Consider the following 21,186-nt stretch of genomic DNA (forward strand, 5'->3'; position numbering starts at 1 on the left):
CTTTGTGTAGCTGTTGATTGGATTTGGATGTACTAGTCATGACCATGACCACTGCAACTTGCATGGTGGCAGCTTCTTGTGCGCCTTGGAAGCTTGTTCTTTAGTTTGGGATATCGTCTGCAAATTGCTCACCAGGAAACCTAACCTCCAATGTTCTTTCTTTGTAGCCTTTTCGTAACATAAATTTTATGGGATTTTAAAAAAAACATATCAAGTCATCTATTTTTCATATAAAAATCCTTCAAACAGAAGAGGTCCTCAAAATACAGTACAATCGCTCCTACAAGTCTACACTGCCATGGAGGGCTAGTGCGTTTCTCTTCCGTCTTTCATACCTACCTATGCTTGGTCCTGGTTTTAGTATAATCTTTTCTACCCTGATTTTTTTACTATAGAATGTGTTTTCATAAACGACCATCCATCCATTAAGATCCCAAGTAGTAGTAAGAGGTGCTACTTGCGATGGGATGGGCCAGGGAGGAGGGAATGACATGCTTGCAAAAACTGATTTTCGATTTTTGTAGATATTCCTGTTGAAAGTCCACCCATAAAAACAACTTTATTTTACAAGCGGACTTATTAGGAGGACTGTCTGTAAAAATAGTTTTCGTAATATCGGTGGCAGTGTAACGGCGCCACCTGCCACTGACACCTTCTTATCCACTCATCTCTCCCTCTCTCTCCCTCTTTCCCTCCCTTTCTCTCTCTCCCTCGATCCCTCCTTATCCTCCACCTCCCTACTTATTGCTTCCTCCACAGCTCCACTTCCTCTCTCTCCCTCTTAGTCTCTCATGTCTCTCGTGACGTAGTAGCAGGGGCAAGGGTTGGTGAGGTACGGGTTGATGCTAATGTCACCGATGACTTCCATAATAATGAACTTGATCCTTCATATATGATTGCGATATCACTAGCGCTATTGATGGTCTTGGAGTTCTTGATTGATGATTGATCTCGATCTCTCTTTCATCCTAAGTAGAGTGTGATGATGTCGTGGACGATAGACTAGCAGCGCGAGACACCAAGCCAGCCAACAAGGCCCTAAAGAAGAAGAGAGACCTCTGCCATATTTGGGTGCTCATCGAGGTCGTCTGCACATCGTTGTCGGTCCACCTTGTCGACGTCATGAAGGCCTAACGTGCCACCTACGACTCGTTGCTCGAGGACGACACGGACTCCTACTCGTTGTTCAATAACCTTCTTTGGCACTTCCCTCCCCTCTCCGGTGGCTGCCAGCGGCAACGGGGTGGTGGCTCTAGCGAGATTTTCTAGGGTTCAATTTTTGTTTTCTTAAAACTATTGCATATGGGAGGGTTAAGACACTTGCCTGCAAAAATGTACACTATGCTAGTAGTTGGAGGCCCATCTACGAAGATGCCGATCTTCACAGTCATTTGGGGGCAGGCGGGTCAGCCAATCTCCTACATAGCACCTTTTAACTGCCTACAAAAGCCTTTTGTGTTGTAGTGTTTAATATAAATCCCAACAAAGTTGGCTTAGGTTTTTTAAAAAATATATTATGACACCTTTTGGCTCTGTCTATATTTATCCATCAATCAAAGTATTTGTTTGTATATGTGTCTACATTCATTACAGTGGTGAAGCTAGAGGGAAATATAGGGGGTGCCACGGGTATCTGAATTTGAATCGGAGGAATGAATATACGGTGAAATTTATAAACTTTAGTTAAAAATTTTTTCGAAGGGGGGTTCCTCGGAACCCCTTCTTCTACGCAGCTTCGCCACTGATTCATTAGCATCCATATAAATTTAGACATGTATAAAAAAATCTTACTATATAAATCAAAGAGAGTAATTTATTATCAGCTCGTAACTTAACCTCCATTATGTCCTACGCCATTTGTTCCAAAATGCTATAAGACTTACACCTATTTACTTTCTCCTATGGGATATATATATGCTAATTGTATTTTGGGATGGAATACTCTTATGTATACATATGGAATGAAAAATGAGTTTTTCTTTTCCTTAAGGAAATCACTATAAGATGTTTCTGTACAACGTCTCAAAGACAAATATTATAAGATTTATTTATTTATTTTCTTCTATAGGTCGACGCAAGTGTGTCTTTGTTTGTTATAGTACTAAAATATTGGTAATTTTTGCTATAAATATGGAGCCAACCTATATAGACGTTAGAAACGAAGGAATTTTGAAAATTTTTTACGAGGATAAAATTGATACTAAAAAAGGCATCCGAAGGAGCCCATTTCTATGTGTTCATCATGGTATGTGCATCCATATGCCACATATACTTCGCACCACTTAATTACACGGTTAATATGATTAACGTATACATTAATTAATACATGAATCTAGATAATTAAAAATCCTTTTGATACGAAACAGAGAGTACTAATTATTCCATTCGTTCCATATATAAGACTTTCTGGCCTTAACTAGATTCATTTATGTACCAATGAACCTAGACACATATACAAAACTTATGCATTGATGTATGCATGAATCTAATCAAACCCAAAAAGTCTTATATTATAAAATGGAGGGAATACTTAAAAGTATACTTATGCTCAAATAATCAAAACTGCATAAATCTGGGCGATGCAAACGGCTCAAAACTAGACCAAAAACGTTTACTGTTCCTGAACTGTTTCGTCGGCAAAAGTAAAATCCCAAGGTTTGCAATTTTTTTTCTGGGATCCATAACAAGAGCAGCAGAGCTGGAGAGACAGGAAAGCGTTGGGGACTAGGGGGACCGGCAGGCAGTACGTGTCGTGTCGCCAAGAGAAGGCACATGAGATCTCTTGTCACAGCTGAGCTGACATGATCATGCTCCTGCCTGCCCGTGCTTGCATTGCAAGCAGGGAAGAGAAAAAAAAGTTTTTTTTTTTTGGCAGAGCTTTTCATGTCCTGCTTTTAACCTGCCGGCCAGATCTGGATCTGAGCTGCACTTTCATCCTAAGCAAATGCATGCATGGATTTAATGTCACAACATGGTTTCTTATGCATTGGCAAATTGTGTCCCATGTAAGTGCTGGATGGTTGGTTATCTGCTGTTCAAATAGCCAAGGGATCGCCAATGCCTCATGACCACCAACAGCTTGTAGCTACTGGCAATTGCGGTAACCTGGTAGCGTGTTGATGGAATACAGAATGTATTGGGAATAAATGATAAGAACAGTTGAGGTAGTGTGATTTGTTTGGTACTAGTTTTCTTTTTTTTTTTGGTCAGATCAATTATTATTCATGAGCAAAACATGCTGGTTGTTCAATGTACAGTCTCTGCCTAGTTCACAAATTAGCTACTAACTCTATCTTTGTAGGTAGTAGCTTTATTTTGAGACAGGTAAGAGCAGGCACAATAGCAGGCTATAAGCCAACTATAAGCATATTTTAAAGAGATAAAGAGGGGAGAGAGAAAAGATGTAGACTACTAATTTGTAGCCAGCTGCACACGGACTCCAAGACAAAATGTGTATATGACATGTGGACCATGTATTGATGTTTTGTAGGTAACTATTGTATGAATTGACTATTAAATTGACTATAGATGAATTGGAGCTAGAAGTTGGCTATACTATTGAACTTGCTCTAATAGTTCCTTCTTAGAGCAGGTATAATAGCAGGCTATAAACCAGCTATAAGCATATTTTAAAGAGATAAGAGGAAAGAGAGAAGGGAGGTGTGCTACTAATTTATAACCAGCTGCACATGAGCTTAAAGAAAAAAATGTGTATATGACATATGAGACCATGTATTGATGTTTTATAGGTAACTATTGTATGAATTAACTATAGATTGATTATAGATAAATTGGAGGTAATAGTTGGCTATATTATTGAACTTGCTCTTAGTATTACAGTCTACATATACAAAAGTTTAAAATATAAGCCCCATAAAATCCCTGGCACATTTAACCTCATGCCCAAATGGTGCTCACTTGAATTTAAGAATTTTGCAAGCAAACGAATTTAATATAATTAACTTCATGGGATTTCAAGAACTAAGCAAATGAATACGTATTGTAGTACTCCAGTTTTTTGAGGTATAAAGTTAAAAGCATTATAACTTATAAGCAACACAATTTCAGCACATCAAAATGATTTTGATTTCCTTTAACAAATGAGCTGAGTTCATACTGTATGAAGAATACAGAGCTGTCTATACAAAGAGAAAAGGAGAAGCTTCTTCACCAGTATAAAACACAATGTTCTGGAAAGAATGTAACACCAGCAACTCTGAACAGCTGAATCGGCAATTGGCATTTCCTAAATCTCAAAAATTGACCCACTTATCCAACAACTATATCTCTTTTACAATATCTATCCAGATAATCTGGTTAGACTGCTAAAATTTCCAGTCCAAATTGTATGTAAAATCTGCAAAGGAATTATTTTCATCCCAAAATGAATCTTCCCCAACCCAAAAAGGAATTTTAACAGTTGACTTCTTTGATGCTGTCTCTTGAGTATATAATCTACCTCCGAAGGATTTCTTAAACAAGGTGCTAAAAAGCAATTCCATGTAAGAAACTGAAGCGCCTAGCTTCAATGGCATGAAGGATTCACTGTGAACAGAGATTGCAGGCTTTCTAATGCAACAAACACTCTCTAACATATGGGTGTGTGAAATTGACATACCGATCCCATATATACTTGTACCGGCGAATGGCTAACTTCAGCCAGGGTTTCATATTCCCATTGTAGTGCACAACAGCAGCACTGTCAATCAAACGATCATCTATGTCGACATCATATCCTAGCCCCAAGACATGCCATCTGCGATCTAGGGGCTCCATGAGGCCATAGAAGGTTAAAAGACCTGCAGGAAGTGTCCCTGTCCTCCAAAGTAATAGATCAGCATTTTGCTCTTGCCAATAATGATAAAGGGCTGTAGCATTTGCCTTCCTCCAAGCTATTAAGTCAAAGATGTTCATCCCAAAAGCCCACCCACAAGTATTTGGATCAATTTTGGAGCTGATAATTGGGTGGGAGAAATTAAGATACTTGTGGTACCGATGAAATGACTCTAAACAAGTCTCCACTGCTCCAATGACGTTACCGTGCAACTCAATTGAAAAAAGCTGTGTCAAGTCCTTCTGTACCACAACATCATCATCGAGAAAGACCACCTTCTCCAAATTAGGCAGTATTTGAGGAATGTAGAACCGCAAATGGTTTAACAGAGAAACGAACTTGGGATTGTGGAACTTTATTTCTCTTTCAAGATTTTTGGAATCACCATAATAGAAACCCTGAGTTTCCATCTCAGATAGCTGCCTAACCAGAGGAGAAGCAGCTTTATCCAACCATGTGAACTCATCTATGCAGCGGACTTCAACAGTGCACCCTTTGAAATCATTTATGAGGAACCAAGTTGACATAGCCCCAAAATGGATCCTGTCCGTGACCACATGAAATACAAGCTGTTGAGGGTGGTTTGCATTTGAAACTGTAGAATTGACAACAACTGATGTGGCCAGAACATTGTCAGAGAATATGGCGAAATGGTACAGATTATTGTCCACCAATCTTGTGGAATTCCGATGTTCTTCTGATCGACTCCTAAGTTTTGGGTTTTGAAGCCATTCTTCCGTCAGCTTAACAGTCAAACAGTGCAAATTCTTGGGGACGGATTCTGCAGCTAACTGACCAAACTCAGCAGTTTGAACAACTGCTGCCTTTGCACGTTCCTCAAGTGCAAGGGCATGGCTCTTCAATGTTACAATTGTTGTGCTGATATCATAATGAGAGTCCTGTGCTTTGTATATCAATCGTGCAAGCTGAGTTATTATTGGATGGGCTTCTTCTTGATTGATGGCCCTCCCACTAACAGCCCCTTCAGATAGCAATCTTTGACAATTTCTTATCTGGGAACTAAGCTCCCATGCAAGCTGAAGGTTGCCATGCTCTTTTGCAAGGATGACATAAGCCTTTGCTAGAGTCATTTGATCTGCCAATTGGCGTGCAAATGATGTGCTGCTTAAAAGCTCTTCAGTGAAATTTACTTTCTCATGATGGGCTACCTCAATTTCTGAACCCTTATCCTGGAACATGAAAAAAAGGGGGTAGTGAGAAAACATCCGTTGAAGTTGAATAAAAGCAACAGATTTTTGAAGTGGGCAGAATCAATAGGAAGAAAATTCTCTCTTTGGTAAAGAAAATCTGAACGTACTTGAAGTAACAGATTGAAAAAGTTTCAAATTTTTAATGGCTTATAGTTCACATGGTCCATTAGCTATCTCCCTCATGGCTCAAAATAATCCTCCACTATGAAACATGCAAAATTGGTAAGCTTCTATCAAGATTCAAGGGCAGGGCGTAATCTTTTCCAACTAGCCAAGTAAAAAGTAAGGTTTCTAAAAATCAGTATAACAGGCTGCCATTGATCTCTATGGAATTAACTGTGCATGTTAAAAGGAAATAAATGATGCTGTAAAAATGTATATTTTTAAGGCTATGAACCTGTTTTGTTGAGTATCTATATGAACAGTTAGTGCCGGCGATATAATTTGGTGGCAAAAACATGCACAGGAATGTAAAAAACATACTTCTGTTGAAAGAATCAAGAGGGGCTATTAACATTTACTATCATTACATGCTTAGGCGATTCAACAAACAAATAATCTAAGCTGTTTGGCTGTGTCCAATTTTTTCTACCATGTGCCCATGTCTACCAAATTTTGGTACTGGTCCCTATGACTTGGCCAAGTTTTGCCAAGAAAATCAACTAGGATGGAAAACAAACATAGTGAAAAAATATAGAATACACAACAGATTTTAGAAAATCTTGGCTTCAAAACTAACTACTTTTTTTCTACATAGGCAACAATGCTGTTCCTAACAAATTTACAGCTTGAGAACAAGTTGAAAAACAATCAAATGATTGAAATTTTGAACAGCTTGGACCTCAAGAGGTTAGTCCAACTAGAGCAATTCAAGCATATAGGTTTACAGATCCTGCAAGAAGTGCATTAAGTTGAAAATCCTATATTCCACTAAATATTATGTTTATTTACTAGTACACCACTTTAGAGGAAGAATATTTTTGTTTCTAATGATTATAATGTATCATGACTAGCAAACTTGCCAAAGTTGTGTCGGCTTCACTTTCATCTTCATATGTTGAAAATCATCGGTTTTCCCCAGCAGTCTCTTTGGCAATATACAGGTTCCAGTTAAGACAGACATTACCATCCAATGAAGGATTTCAATCAACTAGCACTAGTCGGTATCACAGGTGGGAATTGTGCCCACAGGGAAACTGAAATCTTTACTGCGGTTTATGTAACCTATGGTACACAATGTTAAAGAATCATGGACATCCAATGGTATTAGTTCAGAGGCAAATACAAGACTAACAATTAACTCCCCAATAGTTCAATTGGACAAGTTCAAGTTCTGAGCCTTTGATACTACATATAGAATATTGACTAAAGGTATGGATTAAATCATCATCATTGCACAGCATTGTTCTCACATCAAAGAGGAAAGTAATCATCCTCCTACTACAGTAATAGCATTTGTTATCAACATGGAAGATGGGAAACCACCTTCTGAGGATGACACTCTACCTAAGTACTTGAGCAGATCTCCAAAGAAGTCCAAAGACAGCCTATCTATAATGTCACACCAACTCTTGAACTATACAGCCCATTTGCTATTTCTAACAACCAGTTCTGATTAGCCATCAGAAATGATTTTTACATGCAAACGGCTAAAATTGTCATAAATATGACTAATTTACTAGAGAAAAGAAACACTAACTTTAAGGATCATATACTGAATTATGGCAAGAAAGATCTAGAAATAGCTGTCATTTTTAACTCAGCCAGCCCACCAAACCACGCTCACTATCTGCTAAGTTAGCTAGCATTCAAATTGCATAATTACAATAAAAAAGCAAGATAATACATGGCACATTGATGAAGATCTCAAACCATTATGCTAATTGAGATCCATCCATGAAAGAGAGGTGAAACACAGAAACAACCTATACGCACAAAAAAGGCATGGACTTTCAGAGTTACTCAGAACTTGAACAACAAAAGCTGCGGTCATTCGAAAGATCCCACGGAATTCAGCAAGGATGGATTCAGCAAACCCCAAAAAAGGTAGGCACAACTCACGATCGCTGGCGGCCGGAAATGCTCCCTCTGCTTGTGGTGCAGGACGAAGAGCATGAGGCCGACGACGAGGAAGATCCCGACGAGCCACCAGATCCACCCGGGCAGCCGCCGCCGCGACGACCGCCGGAATTCCGGCGCCCGCCTCCCGGGGGCGGACCTAACGGGGGGCATGGATGCCGAACCAAAAACCGCCTCTTGCTGCCAGATCTACCCACAGGAGAGAAGCTAAACGCTAAGCAAAGCAAAAGCAAAAGCAACGCAAAGAAAACGAAAGAGAGGCGTACGGGTGGTGCCCAGATGCGGAGGAAGCCGACGCCGGCGCCGCTGGAGTGGAATGGAGATCGGCGAAGTCGCGAGGAGACGGGAGGGAGGGAGGGAGGGAGGCGAGGCCGAGGGAGGAAGGGGGGGCCAATCACGCTGGGCTTTGAAGTTGTTGGAGGCTCGGGCTTTTTCTACACCCCCGCGACGGTGGTACGTTCTGAATGGAACGAAATGAAATTCTGTGATCTCACCGATCACGCTCTCTGATGAGAGAATCCACTCTACGCCTCCAATCAAAAGGGGGAATGAATCCATCAACAACAAATAGCCCAATCAAATCGTTTCTAAATTCGATTCGAACATAAGACTCTTGTGTAACCGAACGTGCAACAAATCCGCACCGAGAAGAAAAACATATGAAATGTCTTGGGAGTCGTCCATTATATTTAAGTCGATCTAAACACGAGATATATTACCGCCGTTTCATACGATAAGACTCTGTAGTCTTGTCTAAATTTATTTATTAATGAACGTATATAATTTATATATATGTTCACATTTATTAGTATCCCATATGAATTCAGGCAATGCTACAAAGTCTTACATTGCGAAACATTGAGAATTTATATATTTTAGGTGAATATTAGGAGAAAACAAGTTGAGAATGGTGCGGTGAGATATAAATAATATTTATTTAAATGTTTGACACATAATCTTTTTGCTTATGCTCATGCTTATGATCTAGGATTTGAATTTTTAACTTTAAATTTAGTGTTGATTTTGTTATTTTTACACTGATGTTTATTTTCAAGAGTTGATGGTTAGATCACTTATTTATATAAAAGTTTTATTTATAAATCCTTTTTATTTGTAAATATGTTGTTTTGATTTTTCCACGAAAAGACCAAACAATCCCCCTCAAGCTTTTGGCATATTTGTTTACGTTTTGATTTTCATAAAAGTTGTTCATGAAACCATTCTTTACTCCCATGCATTTATCGTATGACTTACTAGCGTTACTAAAAGTTTATAGAGTTCAAGGCATATTCGCTGTTTTGCCACAGTGCAATATGAATGTATATTTATCTTCGTCTTGTCTTGTCATTTTTCTCCGTGTTAGATAATGATGGCGATAGATCAAGCCACTAGCACTTGCACCCAACATCCAGTAGCTGGCTCGTGAGTTTGAGCTCTCGGATCATCAACCATAAGATGTATTTTCTTTTGGCAGTAATTACCACCTCTATCTTTTTCTTCCACTTACGGTTAAAAGGTAAGATTTAAATTTTTAGTTTTAAATTTAAAGTTAATTTTAGGGTTTTCATCGATGTTTATTTTTTAGCCTTGGCTTTTAGAATGCTAAAAATACGTATATAAAAGTTTTATTCATAAATTATTTTTTATTTGTAAATATATTGTTTGGCTTTTTCAATCACCTCCTACTACTCCTGGTTTTTTATTTAAAGTCTATTGACTTTTGAATCTACATTTAAACATTCGTCTTATTTAATTTTGTATGCAAATATACAAAATAAGAAATCACACTTAAAGTGTCTTCAGTAATAAATCCAATCATATCAAAATAATAACTAATTATATAAATTTTTGAAGAAGATGAATACCCAGAGATAAATAAAAAAATTAATGACGTCAAATAAAAAAGTGAAAGAGTACATGTATCAATTATTTCTATGTCCTTATTTTGCTTAACTAGTTTACTACTGATTGAGAGATATACTTTTCTAACAATGCTCTTAGGTGTGTGTATATAGAAAGCCTATATCCTACTACTCAGTGTAGTTACTCCATTAACATCTAAGGTACATTTGGTTTGGAGCAAAATATTACCCAGCCAAAATTTCGACAAATTCAGTATTGTAGTGTGCATATTTGCTCTGCTACCGATGTTTGCCCACGCTAGTTCAAATCCTATACAACCAAAATTTGGTAGTGCCCCAATCAAAAATTTTATTGAACAAAAAGTAGCTCCAAAACTAAATAAGCTATCTATATAGGATTTTTAGCTCAGAATCTATGTTCATTCCCTAGAGCATGTCTGCTCATACATCCCTGCCATTTAGCAGATGCAACCGTCTCGGTGACGTCCGTCCGTCTTCAGCCCATTGCCTATTGCCAGCACCTATCTCCTCCCCTATCTTTGACATCACCCATTGTTGGCTACCTCAAGTTCATCTTCTTCATCCAGTTTGGATGTTATTCAAGAGTATGTTTGATTCGATGAATGAAATATGCATGGTAGTCAGGTACTCACTGTACTCAAAACTAATTATGTTTAAGATAAAATTTGGTCAAAATTTTAAAATTTTAACAATTAATTACTTCTTCAATGCTTAGTTTAAATAAAAAATGATCTACAGATTTTCCTTGAAAGCTACTGTAATAATATCATTAACTTATTTGGTTTTATGAATTCATTCTAACAAAAAAATAGTTGGGGCAATTTATAAAGTTTGACTAAATATTGTCCTAAACGATAAATACTTTTGACCGAAGGGAGTACTATTTGATTTAAGGGAGAGATGGAGACACTGACTGCCCAAAAAAATATTTCTAAAATCTGATAGACGGATAAGTCCAGCCAATTTGACCAAATTAGGCCATCCACCCTTACTAGAAACGATCATTAGCTACCCTAAAAAAAAGAAACGATCATTAGCAATGAATTAGTGATAATGAGTTTGTTTTGTTATTAATTACTCCTTTCATTTTATAATGTCTATATGCTAATGAATCTAGACATATATACAAATTATATATATTCATCACTGGATAAATCTAGACAATGCTAAAAAGTGTTAGAATATGAAACAAATGCACTAGTTATTACCATTTTAAGATTAGGGTTGATTATGGATTATTAGGTTAATTTTTTATTGTTAATTAGCAACAATTACAACAAGATTAATAATAATGAATATATTTGGATATGAATCAATAATTTATAATTTTCATTTCATCCACTCGATGTTATACATCCACCAACTAAACAACCCGCATAAGCATATGTAATAAAATATGAATCGTCATATCTACCTAATCTCGCCCATAAACCAAACATATTCTAGTTCGAGTGTATTTTTTTTAAGTATGTTTGCACATCCCGTTGGAAAAATATTCTCCATTTTCTAATCCTGTGGTTCATCACCCTTCCTGCTTGCAAAGAAGGTCCGGGAGAACGTATGTCATTTGGAGCTGCACCATTGGGTAAGCTTCACCCTCAACTTGATACTGTAAGGCCACGTGAGAGGTGTGGATAAGTTAACTTATCCGGCACGAAAAATACAGTAATATATTAGTACATAATTAATTAATTATTAATTTTTTAAAAAATATAAAATAGATTAATATGATCTTTTAAAACAACTTTTTTATAGAAAATTTTTATAAAAAATACACTGTTTAGCAGTTCGGAAAGTATGCGCGTGGAAGACGAACGAGATAAGTTAAGGGTAGCTCAGGGCCGAAGGCGGCGTAAGTTGTACCATGCTTACTGCAGAAATGACATCCCCTGGCCAATCCTATGGAGCATCTTCAAAAAGGTCAAAGCAATTATGGAAATGTCCTACCCATAATTTAACCCCAAATGGTCAAATATGTAATTAACCCTAGCTACATGATGGCAGTACTTTCTAGGCTTAACAAAAGTATATAAACAAGTGACTTTTGTCCGCACCGTTGTTGACCACTGTTTGCTGAGGGTTGGAGTGAGGCTAAGGCCTCGTTTAGTTCCTAAACTTTTTTTTTCCAAAAACATCACATCGAATTTTTGGACATCTAAATAAAGCATTAAATATAGATGAACCAAAAAATAATTACACAGTTATGGAAAAAATCTTGAGACGAATCTTTTGAGCCTAATTAGTCCATGATTAGTCATAAGTGCTACAGTAACCAACAAGTGCTAACAACGGATTAATTAGGTTTAAAAGATTTGTCTCGCGGTTTCTAGGCGAGCCGTGAAATTCATTTTTTCATTCGTGTCCAAAAGCTCCTTCTGATATCCAGTCAAACATTCGATGTGATGTATTTGCCAAAAAATTTTCGCAACTAAAACCACCTAAGCTACCGACAGGAAATTAAAGGCAACAAGTTGCCCACCGGTTTCGGATCCCACTCGTTGACAACAACCCGTTAACGTAAGTAGCACGCAGCAGTGCAGCACCATCCGGGCTTTTTCCTATCACAACCGTTCTCAGCCAGCCCAGGAACCCGTTGAGATGCGCCTTTGATGTTTTTTTTTAATTTCTTTCAGTCTTAAAATAACTTTACTTAGGTAACTGCTATTTATGATATTGTTTACCGGTGCTAGCATATTACTCATATGTTGCAGCAGAATTTACCACTCATTTTACCACCCGGCCATGCTCCTTTTTATATATACAAACATAGATAAGTTAAACGTATGTCATAGTTGTCATAATTTTTCACATACTCCATGTCTCCATCTATCTATCTATTTTGAGTTTCTGTTTATGGTCCAATATCTAAAAGACGATATATATAGTAGAGAAATCTTATGCTCATGGTCCAACAACCATGAGGTGACAATGGAGGAAAGCAGATAATGCGAGTTATGAATAATCTGTTAGGCACTAGGTATGAAAAGTGCCTATAAAATCTTTGTAACCGCCATATGTGAGCTAGGAATGAGTTAATGTTGATGGTTCTTTCTCTATTGAACATTTCAAGCAAGCATCAGCACTATTGTTCGGGGTAACTGTGGCTGGGTTTTGTTTTCATCATGGGCAGGGTCTACGTTACTTTGCAGTAACCATGCAATCATTAGTGCACGCGGGGGGCGGTAACGTCCCTGCAGTCAAAAAAATAATATAAATATATAATAATTTAAAGTTATAGTCATATTTAATATGAATTTGCACTGTTTAACCACGATAACCACCAGAACCGTTAGGGGATGGTAATGGTGCACCCATGATTTTGTGAACCTTGATCATGGCAAAATATCTCTCCAGAGTTTCTCCTGAAGACGTAGAGTTATTAGCATGTTACGAAGGCAGGTGCTAGATGTTGAGAGGGTGAGAACCACGGGTGAAACCAAAAAACATAAAGCCTAGATCTGTTGCTACTCATATTATAGGACCTAGGGTCATCGTTAGGCCCGTTCAAAATCCTGTTTGGACGAGGCTGGGCTTGGAAAAAGCCTAGCCAAAAAACCTAGGTCCGATCCCGACAATTCTAAAAAAACAAAGCCTGAGCTTGGCCCAACCCTAGGTTTTTCATAAATTTTGGGCTTCAATATATACGCCTAAGCCTAGCCCGGTTCATGGTTGGGCCTGGCTAGAACGGGCTTTAGTTTTTTCAGGTTGGGCTAGGTTGGGTTGACCGGGCAAGACAAGGCCTGAACAGGCCTAGTCATGGAGGTGGTGCTCCACAAGTTGATGCAAATGCTTTCATAGGTTAGATCAGGATTTTCAAAAACCGTGGTAACCATAGCCTCCGTCGGGGCTCGGTTTTGGTAACCGGCGGTAGAGACATTTAAATTCGAGGCAAATTCAAAAAAATAATGAAATTTGGAAACAAAAATTATGTGGTAGAGTATAATTTGTAGTGAATTTTGATGTAAGAAATGTATAAAAAGTTAAAATTTATTAGTGAAAAAGGGAGGGGTAAAAGGAAATTTATAATAGTTTATTAGGTTAAAATTATTTGTAGTCATATATTTATATGAAAACTTTGACATGAGGACGGTATCTTCGATGAGATTGATTTGTAGACATATAAGAATATGTTTGTACGTTGTCCGGTTAGTTTATTATGGAGTAAAAATTGTAGCTATTACTTGATTGTTCTAGATAGCTTCCTATATCAATTAATTTAGATAACATTTGTAACTTTTAGAGATACGTATGCTGGATAAATACACATGATTATTCATATAAAATACGTGATTTATTTGTTAGTTAAATGAACACATGTGCATTATGGTAGATATGACCTCAAATCTTATGCGGGAACATGGAGAATCCATGATAATGTTTTTCCAAAAACATGTCCTAACTGTCAAAATTATAGTTAACTACTAATTCCCTATTTTTTCTTATAACTTTAAAGTTTTTTAGATATCTTTTATAATTTACCTCGGTTATACCATCCACGGTTTTCTCTCAAAACCACACGGTTTTGACTGACAAAGCCACGGTAACCGTGGATTTTGAATTCAAAATTTTGAAATCGAATTTGCGGTAGCATCCGCGGTTTCCGTGCTTACCATGCGGTAACCGCACCTCTGTTGGGTCGCGGTCGGAGGTCCTCCCGCGGTTTCAGGAACCTTGGGTTAGATTAAGTTAAATTAGTAGTATAGGGTATAACTTTGATAGGTAGCACAAAGTTTTGAGAATTTTGCTCCAACTTGTTTCAGTCCCTGGTTGTAATCGATGGAAAACTCCCAAAGTTCCTTTCTAGATCAATTAACCAAAAATGAATCGTTAAAAATAATTCGCTTAATTGAATCAGAAGCTAAACCCAATTAAAAAAATATCTAAATAAATGGAAGTGGCTTATCAAAATATTTTAAAATATTACGCATGTGCCAAAATGTGGTAACAAGAGTTTAAGTAGAATTTCTAGTCATGGAAATAAATAAAACAATTATTCAAAATCAGGAAAAGAAATTAATCTCTCTTCCCTTTCTTTTTTTTCACTTTCCCTCCCTGGCGTTGGGATCAACCCTCCCCATGGCCTCATGGGCCTGCTCACCCCTCCCCTCTCTTTCTCTGTTTCCGTCCTTCCCGGGTCGCTGATATGTGGGGACCACCTGTTGGGGGGGCGTCCCCTTCCTCCCGCCGCCTGCCCGGGCTAGGTAATCGCTGCACACCTGCCCACGGGCCCCCAACTGCCTGCTCGCCCACGCCCCACTCCGTGCCTACAACCACCGCCCACCCCGCTCACCCTCACCGCCAACAAGAGGGAGGACTGAGTCGCCACCCCACCTCTCCACGCCGCCGCCCCCTCAGGCCACGTCTAGCACCCCACTTCAAAAGGCCGCCCGCAAGCCGCAGCCCTCTTCCTCCCCCCTCGCCCACTCTCGCCCACCCTCACTCCCGCTCTCTCTCTCTCTCGCGCGCTCGAGCTCGTGCTGCCATCGCCGGTGAGTCGCCACACCACATCGTTTTTTTCTCCTCCACACCATTCCGCGTTGCTCGCCCATCATCTGTCATCGGCTGCGTGCCCCACCTGTGTCACCGCCGCATCATAACATCGCGCCACCATTGTCATATACCTTGTCGTCGCGTTGTGCCGTCGCCCTCACCATGTGCATCATCAGTAGCCGAGCCGCCCTGTCGCCGTTGCCTACTCAACTGAGCGTCTCCTCCCCTTTAGAGTTCGGTCCGTGGACTGAGTTCGTGGTCCGAGTCCACAGTTGACACCGTGAGCCAAGTCACCGAAGTATGGGCTTGCATGTCGTCGCTTCCCTCTCCTCGGCTATCGTTAGCGCCTCTTTTAAATGTGCAGTAAATTTAATTAGGACTTTTCTGTTTAGTTTAAAAACACAGAAAACTTCTAAAAATCATAGAAAATTCATCTAATCTCTATTTTAAGTCCATTCAAATAACAGTAAATTCAAAAAAATGCAAAGAATCCATTAACATTAGTTTTCTATTGTTTTGGTAGACTTATAGTCTATTTTTGCTTGCGTGCTTTATTTGTCATGTAGAATCCAATTCCTCCGACGCACCGGTCTACTCCGAGGATGTCGCATTGATCCCTATAGGTTCCCATGGCAATTAAGAACTGTGGGTGCATGGTTTTATTCATTTCCTTATCTCCATCAATTTTCCTGAATTCGGACTCTCTTCCAAATTCGACTTCTATTTTTCTTCCTTATCTCCATAAATCTTTCCAAATTCAGACTTCTTTCTAAATTCTACTCCTCTTTTCTTATTTGCATCCATCTTTCCGAATTTAGACTCCTTTCCAAATTCGACCCCTCTTTCCATACGCACACAATCCCTCTGGTATGCAATATGAAAATTTTATCACCATGTGCATTATCCTCTAGCCTTTAGTATCCCGCATGATCTCATGATTCCTAGACATTGACTACTCCCTAGTCAACTCCGATCCATCACCGATAATACTCTTCTAAGGCCTCAAGTGATACCTACACATGCACAATAAAGAAACCATATTTCGAGCACAAGTCCAAAACCAAAACCGTCATCTCATCACAAAAATACTTATTCAAATCACAACCGCCAATTATTCATCATCAAAACTTATAGATCAACTCCTCTATTTTACATGAGGTAGACAGGTAGCGGTCGACGACGCTGAGGTGGTGGTAGGGACAATGATGATGATGAAGATGGTGAAGGCCCAAGCAACGGTGGTAATGACCTTCCCTCAAAGCTCATCCCTCTTCCTTGAGCAAGTTGCTCCGATCGCATCTAGATCTGAAGCTCGAGCACACTACCTGTACCCTCTCCTCATCATCGTCCTCCTCCTCCTCTGTTGATTACATGTGGTTCGCCCTCTTCAGACCCTATTTTTTTATGTTTTGGGAAGAAACAAGGAGGGAACGAATCAGCCTATGCCTACGCCTTGCACGCACGGTGGCCAATCTTCACACATGTGGCTATAGCCCGCCATATGGCCCGTATCCATTGGGCTTGGCCGAGCTACGAAGCTCGAATTGAGCATTTCTCCTCAGCCTGGCCAAAGAGCCCTTTTTTCATGGGAATGGTCTAAATTGGGAAGGTCATCCAAACAACCAAACAAGAGATAGTTATATTCATAGATACATGCCAAGCCTAAGGCCATGTTCAATGGTAGAGTTTATTATGGGTTCTATCTCAGGCCACGTCAACAGAAAAAACTACTCATACAATGGATAATCTTTTAAGCTGACTCTTCATGATTATATGCTAATTAATTTCCCGTTCGTATTCCATGTGATCAGCGCCTCTGATTAAAGTTAGCATACATACAAAGCAATTTTTTTGGTTGTTTCCTCGTTTCATGCGCTAAGAGTCGATGTTTTGCTAACTCTATGAAAAACAACCACTTTTCTCTCTCCTATCATCTTTCTTCCATTTCAGCGAGCATGAATTGATAGAGACAACAATAAAAACGTTTTGTACGTACCCTAGTATATACATAATCGGACAGCCACATCCCACATAGTACAAAACACTGCTGCTGGGGCCCTGCTCGAAAGAAGCTGCCAGTACTGGAACACTTGGCATATGAACGAGTTGACTGGGTATCCAATCCAATAATGGAGTGAGCGAGCACATCGATGAGTTCGGAATCCATCAGATTCCTGGACTCTAACCAACTAGGCATTCCTCCTGTTGAATGGCTACATACTGTCTAGCTGCTTTCTTGATATATAACGGTGTTTAGCAAATGAAAATTTTTACATATCATATCAGATGTTTGATTAGATGTCGGAAGGGGTTTTTGACATGAATGAAAAAACGAATTTCACGGCTCGATTAGAAACCGCGAGATAAATCTTTTGAGCCTAATTAATCCGTCATTAGCGCATGTGAGTTACTATATCATTTATGGCTAATCATGGACTAATTAGGCTCAAAAGATTCATCACGATTTCTCCATAACTATACAATTAGTTTTTCGTTTCATCAATGTTTAATGCTTTATTTAGATGTTCAAAGATTCGATGTGATATTGTTGTGTTAAGTAAACAGGGCCGATCGAAAGCAAAAAAACGCTAAAGCAGGTCTCCCATCACTGTAGCTCTACATGACATGAACCCCATCGCTCGTGACTATAGCTGGTACCAACCATGCAACTAATAATTAATTTAGTAGACGTGATGTTGCAAATTGATGGTTTTTTGCATGATAGATGAGAGGTCCTAATTATCTAGAAAATTATTGCACTAATCACCGACAACATATTTTGTCAAACCATCGTATTCATCGGTGTTTAACTGTGCTCTTATGCGCTTAACTAGTTGGTACGTGTAGGGGCTAGACAGTTCATTTTCTCATTGAAAAAGAATAAAAGCTTTACTTGCTTTAATAATGGAAAATGTTATATTTTTTTTGGCCTCTGCACTAGATGCCCACGCAAATGCAAATGCATCCTAATTACAGGTACATAAAGCCAAGAAAAAAACGAAGCAACTAATAATTAACGCTCTAAAACTAATATAGTCTTGTGTTACTAGTTACTACGACCTAAGAAGGAAATAGTCACATGGCGACCAACTTTAAGTTAATTCCGACGCTAAAATGCATGCCGATACTCTATTGCCATTGCGAAAAAACCCACTCCATTCCAAAATATTATTTAAATCGTGTACTGAAATATACACATTTTGTCACCTCAATTACTTTTCATTAATTTTTTTATTTCATCATTCCTATCACCCTTATCTATTCCTCATTTATTAAATTCCTCATTTATTAAAGAAAACCATAGGAGGCAACCTAAGAAAGAAAATAGTTCCATGGCGACTAACTTTAAGTTCTTTCCGACTATAAAATGCATGACAATCCTCTTGTCGTTGTGAAAAAACCAATTTTTTGTACCGTACAAAGAAGGTGCCTTTAATATAGATAGATTGATGTCAACTGATTTGGGGTTCTTTGAAATGCATGCTTGAGAAAATGGACAAATAAGAAATGAAAATTTTACTACAGGACATCCTGACTTCACGAAATTAGTTGGGGGACACCGCAAAAATCAAGTTTTGAGAGAAAACACCACAAAAAGCTGGAAATTAGTTATAGGACACCACCTCCCTTTTTTAGTGTATCAGTGCTGAGATGGAGAGAGAAAGTGAAATTTTGACGCGAATGGACCAAACCTTCCATGATTTAGTTGCCCCAACACTCCTAACTAAATCATTCAAGGGTATTTTCATCCATTCATGTCAAAAATTCCCTTCCCTCTCCACATCGAAAGGCGATGTCTTATAGCTAATTTTCAGTTTTCGGTAGTGTCTTTCCCCAAAAACTTAACTTTTGCGGTGTCATCTAGCTAATTTCATGAAGTCCCAATGTCCTATAGCGAAATTTTCCAATAAGAAAACATAGAATTTGGGTACTTCGGAATGTAATGAAAAATAGAGGATTGCAAAACATAAAAAAAAATATACGTGAATGACTGTTTGGTTCAGATGAAAACACATGAATTTGGAGAGAGATAAAAAGTCAAAAGGAAACTTTCCATGAGGTTGGACCTCATATTATTTTTTCTTCAAAAGTTGCATAGAAATAGAATAAGGCATTAGGAATTTCATATGATTCTATAATGTCCATTCATTTGTTTCAAAGGGCCATTCGGCAAATAAGTCCTATAGGAATGAGATTCTCTAAATTTCCTGTTATTTCTATGAATCAAAGAGGACTTAACTATTTTTTTCTTTTAGATTAACCATGATTTGTTTTCTGCTTAACTATTGTCTCTGTCTCAAAACAACTTCATTTTTCACCCATCCAACATATACCGATACAAAAGCAAAAGGCCATACCCTCCACTTTATCATATCTCATTGCTATTGTCCTCATTTTATCTGGTCCTAATATGTTTGTCCACTACTTTCACAAATCCAATTCAATGATTACTTGCAAGATGAAGTTATGTTGAGATAGATGAAACAAATTATAATTAACTTTACGACTTTCATATTTGCCTTTTGATGTTTTCTTATAATAAATGGTCATCTGGACTTGGAATGCACAACTACATATCTAAATGAACAGCATATCAAATTGTAAGTTTAGTATAACTCTAGTGTAAATATCTTTTTAGTTTGTGCTTTAATTTAATGCTTATCTAGTTATATATTTATCTCGAATATATTGGCGAGGGTCCACGTCGGAGTATATATATAAATCTTTTAATTTTAAGTTGGAATTTTTTTTGTTTCATGCAAAGGAAAATAGACATATGAATGTGTTAGATGATCTAATGATTGAAATTTGACAATTAGATGCTCCCAAAAGTCGACTGTTCAAGGGGATCCAAAATAACTTTCACATTGCCTACCAATATACATCTACACTTTCTGGTTGTATGTTGGGAAACTTACCAAGGAACTGTGGTACGACATAAATAAATAGATAGCTATGAGGACACAATTAGATGAACATATTGGTGGCATGTGCTTGTCAGGTAATTAAAACGATTGATCAACAATAAGAGCCTGTGCGTGGAATTGAAGTGAAAAACCTAAACCCTCTTGCCTGTCAACTTGTTAAATTAATTGTCCTCTCTTGAAGATAACAGGAGAACATTGACATAACTGCGTAATAGTGTTGATATTGGATATGTCTTAGAGGCACATATTGTTAGTTACTTAGGAAATTAACAAAGACATGTATGCATGGTTTGTTAATTATTTGACCTTGATATTAGCCGAATGTTGCACGGGTTCCGGCAATGGTCTGAGAGGCTAATTAATGGGCAGATTGAATTCGTTTGAGTCGATCAAGGTCACGGCTTGCCAGTACCATATCGATCTTGGTGTAGCAGTGGTGAGGATCCTCCTGTGCAATATATCCTGTCGCTGAGATGGTAGCAATTTGATGAGGACAAGGTCACCGATGGTAGCAGCAGTGATCTGGCCTAGGGTCGGCAGAAAAATTGCAATGACTATGTGTCGTGTGCCATATTTCTCATTGTTGAGAGATGATCAGTTGGAAGTGGATGTTGGAATAAATTGGTTAGAACCTTTTTATTCTAAATAAATTTTATTGGCTCACGATCAATGTTATACTACTGTGAAAGTTCCATTGAGTGATTGAGATGAAAGATAGAGCCTCATACGTGTGTCATCGGCCAAGGACCACAGTATGGGAC

General features: G+C 38.3%; 1 protein-coding gene across 1 annotated transcript; it reads right to left on the reverse strand.

The window, feature by feature from the left end:
• Positions 1–4,024: 4,024 nt before the first annotated feature.
• LOC102717144 (hexosyltransferase GAUT11) lies at positions 4,025–8,477 on the reverse strand. The gene is made up of 3 exons (XM_015835796.2): positions 8,391–8,477; positions 8,107–8,313; positions 4,025–6,024 (listed from the first exon to the last, which is right to left on the reverse strand). Exons 2-3 carry the CDS (start codon positions 8,275–8,277, stop codon positions 4,570–4,572), a joined length of 1,626 nt encoding a protein of 541 aa, XP_015691282.2. The 5' UTR covers positions 8,278–8,313; positions 8,391–8,477; the 3' UTR covers positions 4,025–4,569.
• Positions 8,478–21,186: the final 12,709 nt, after the last annotated feature.

The sequence above is a fragment of the Oryza brachyantha genome, chromosome 3 (assembly GCF_000231095.2).
Source record: "Oryza brachyantha chromosome 3, ObraRS2, whole genome shotgun sequence".
NCBI lineage: Eukaryota > Viridiplantae > Streptophyta > Magnoliopsida > Poales > Poaceae > Oryza > Oryza brachyantha.

Excerpts from the sequence above, each read along its gene's own strand:
- LOC102717144 (XM_015835796.2), bottom strand. The coding sequence starts at position 8,277 with ATGCCCCCCGTTAGGTCCGCCCCCGGGAGGCGGGCGCCGGAATTCCGG. Across the intron at positions 6,025-8,106 it reads ATTTCCGGCCGCCAGCGATC|GATAAGGGTTCAGAAATTGA; the intron begins GTGAGTTGTGCC and ends TTCATGTTCCAG.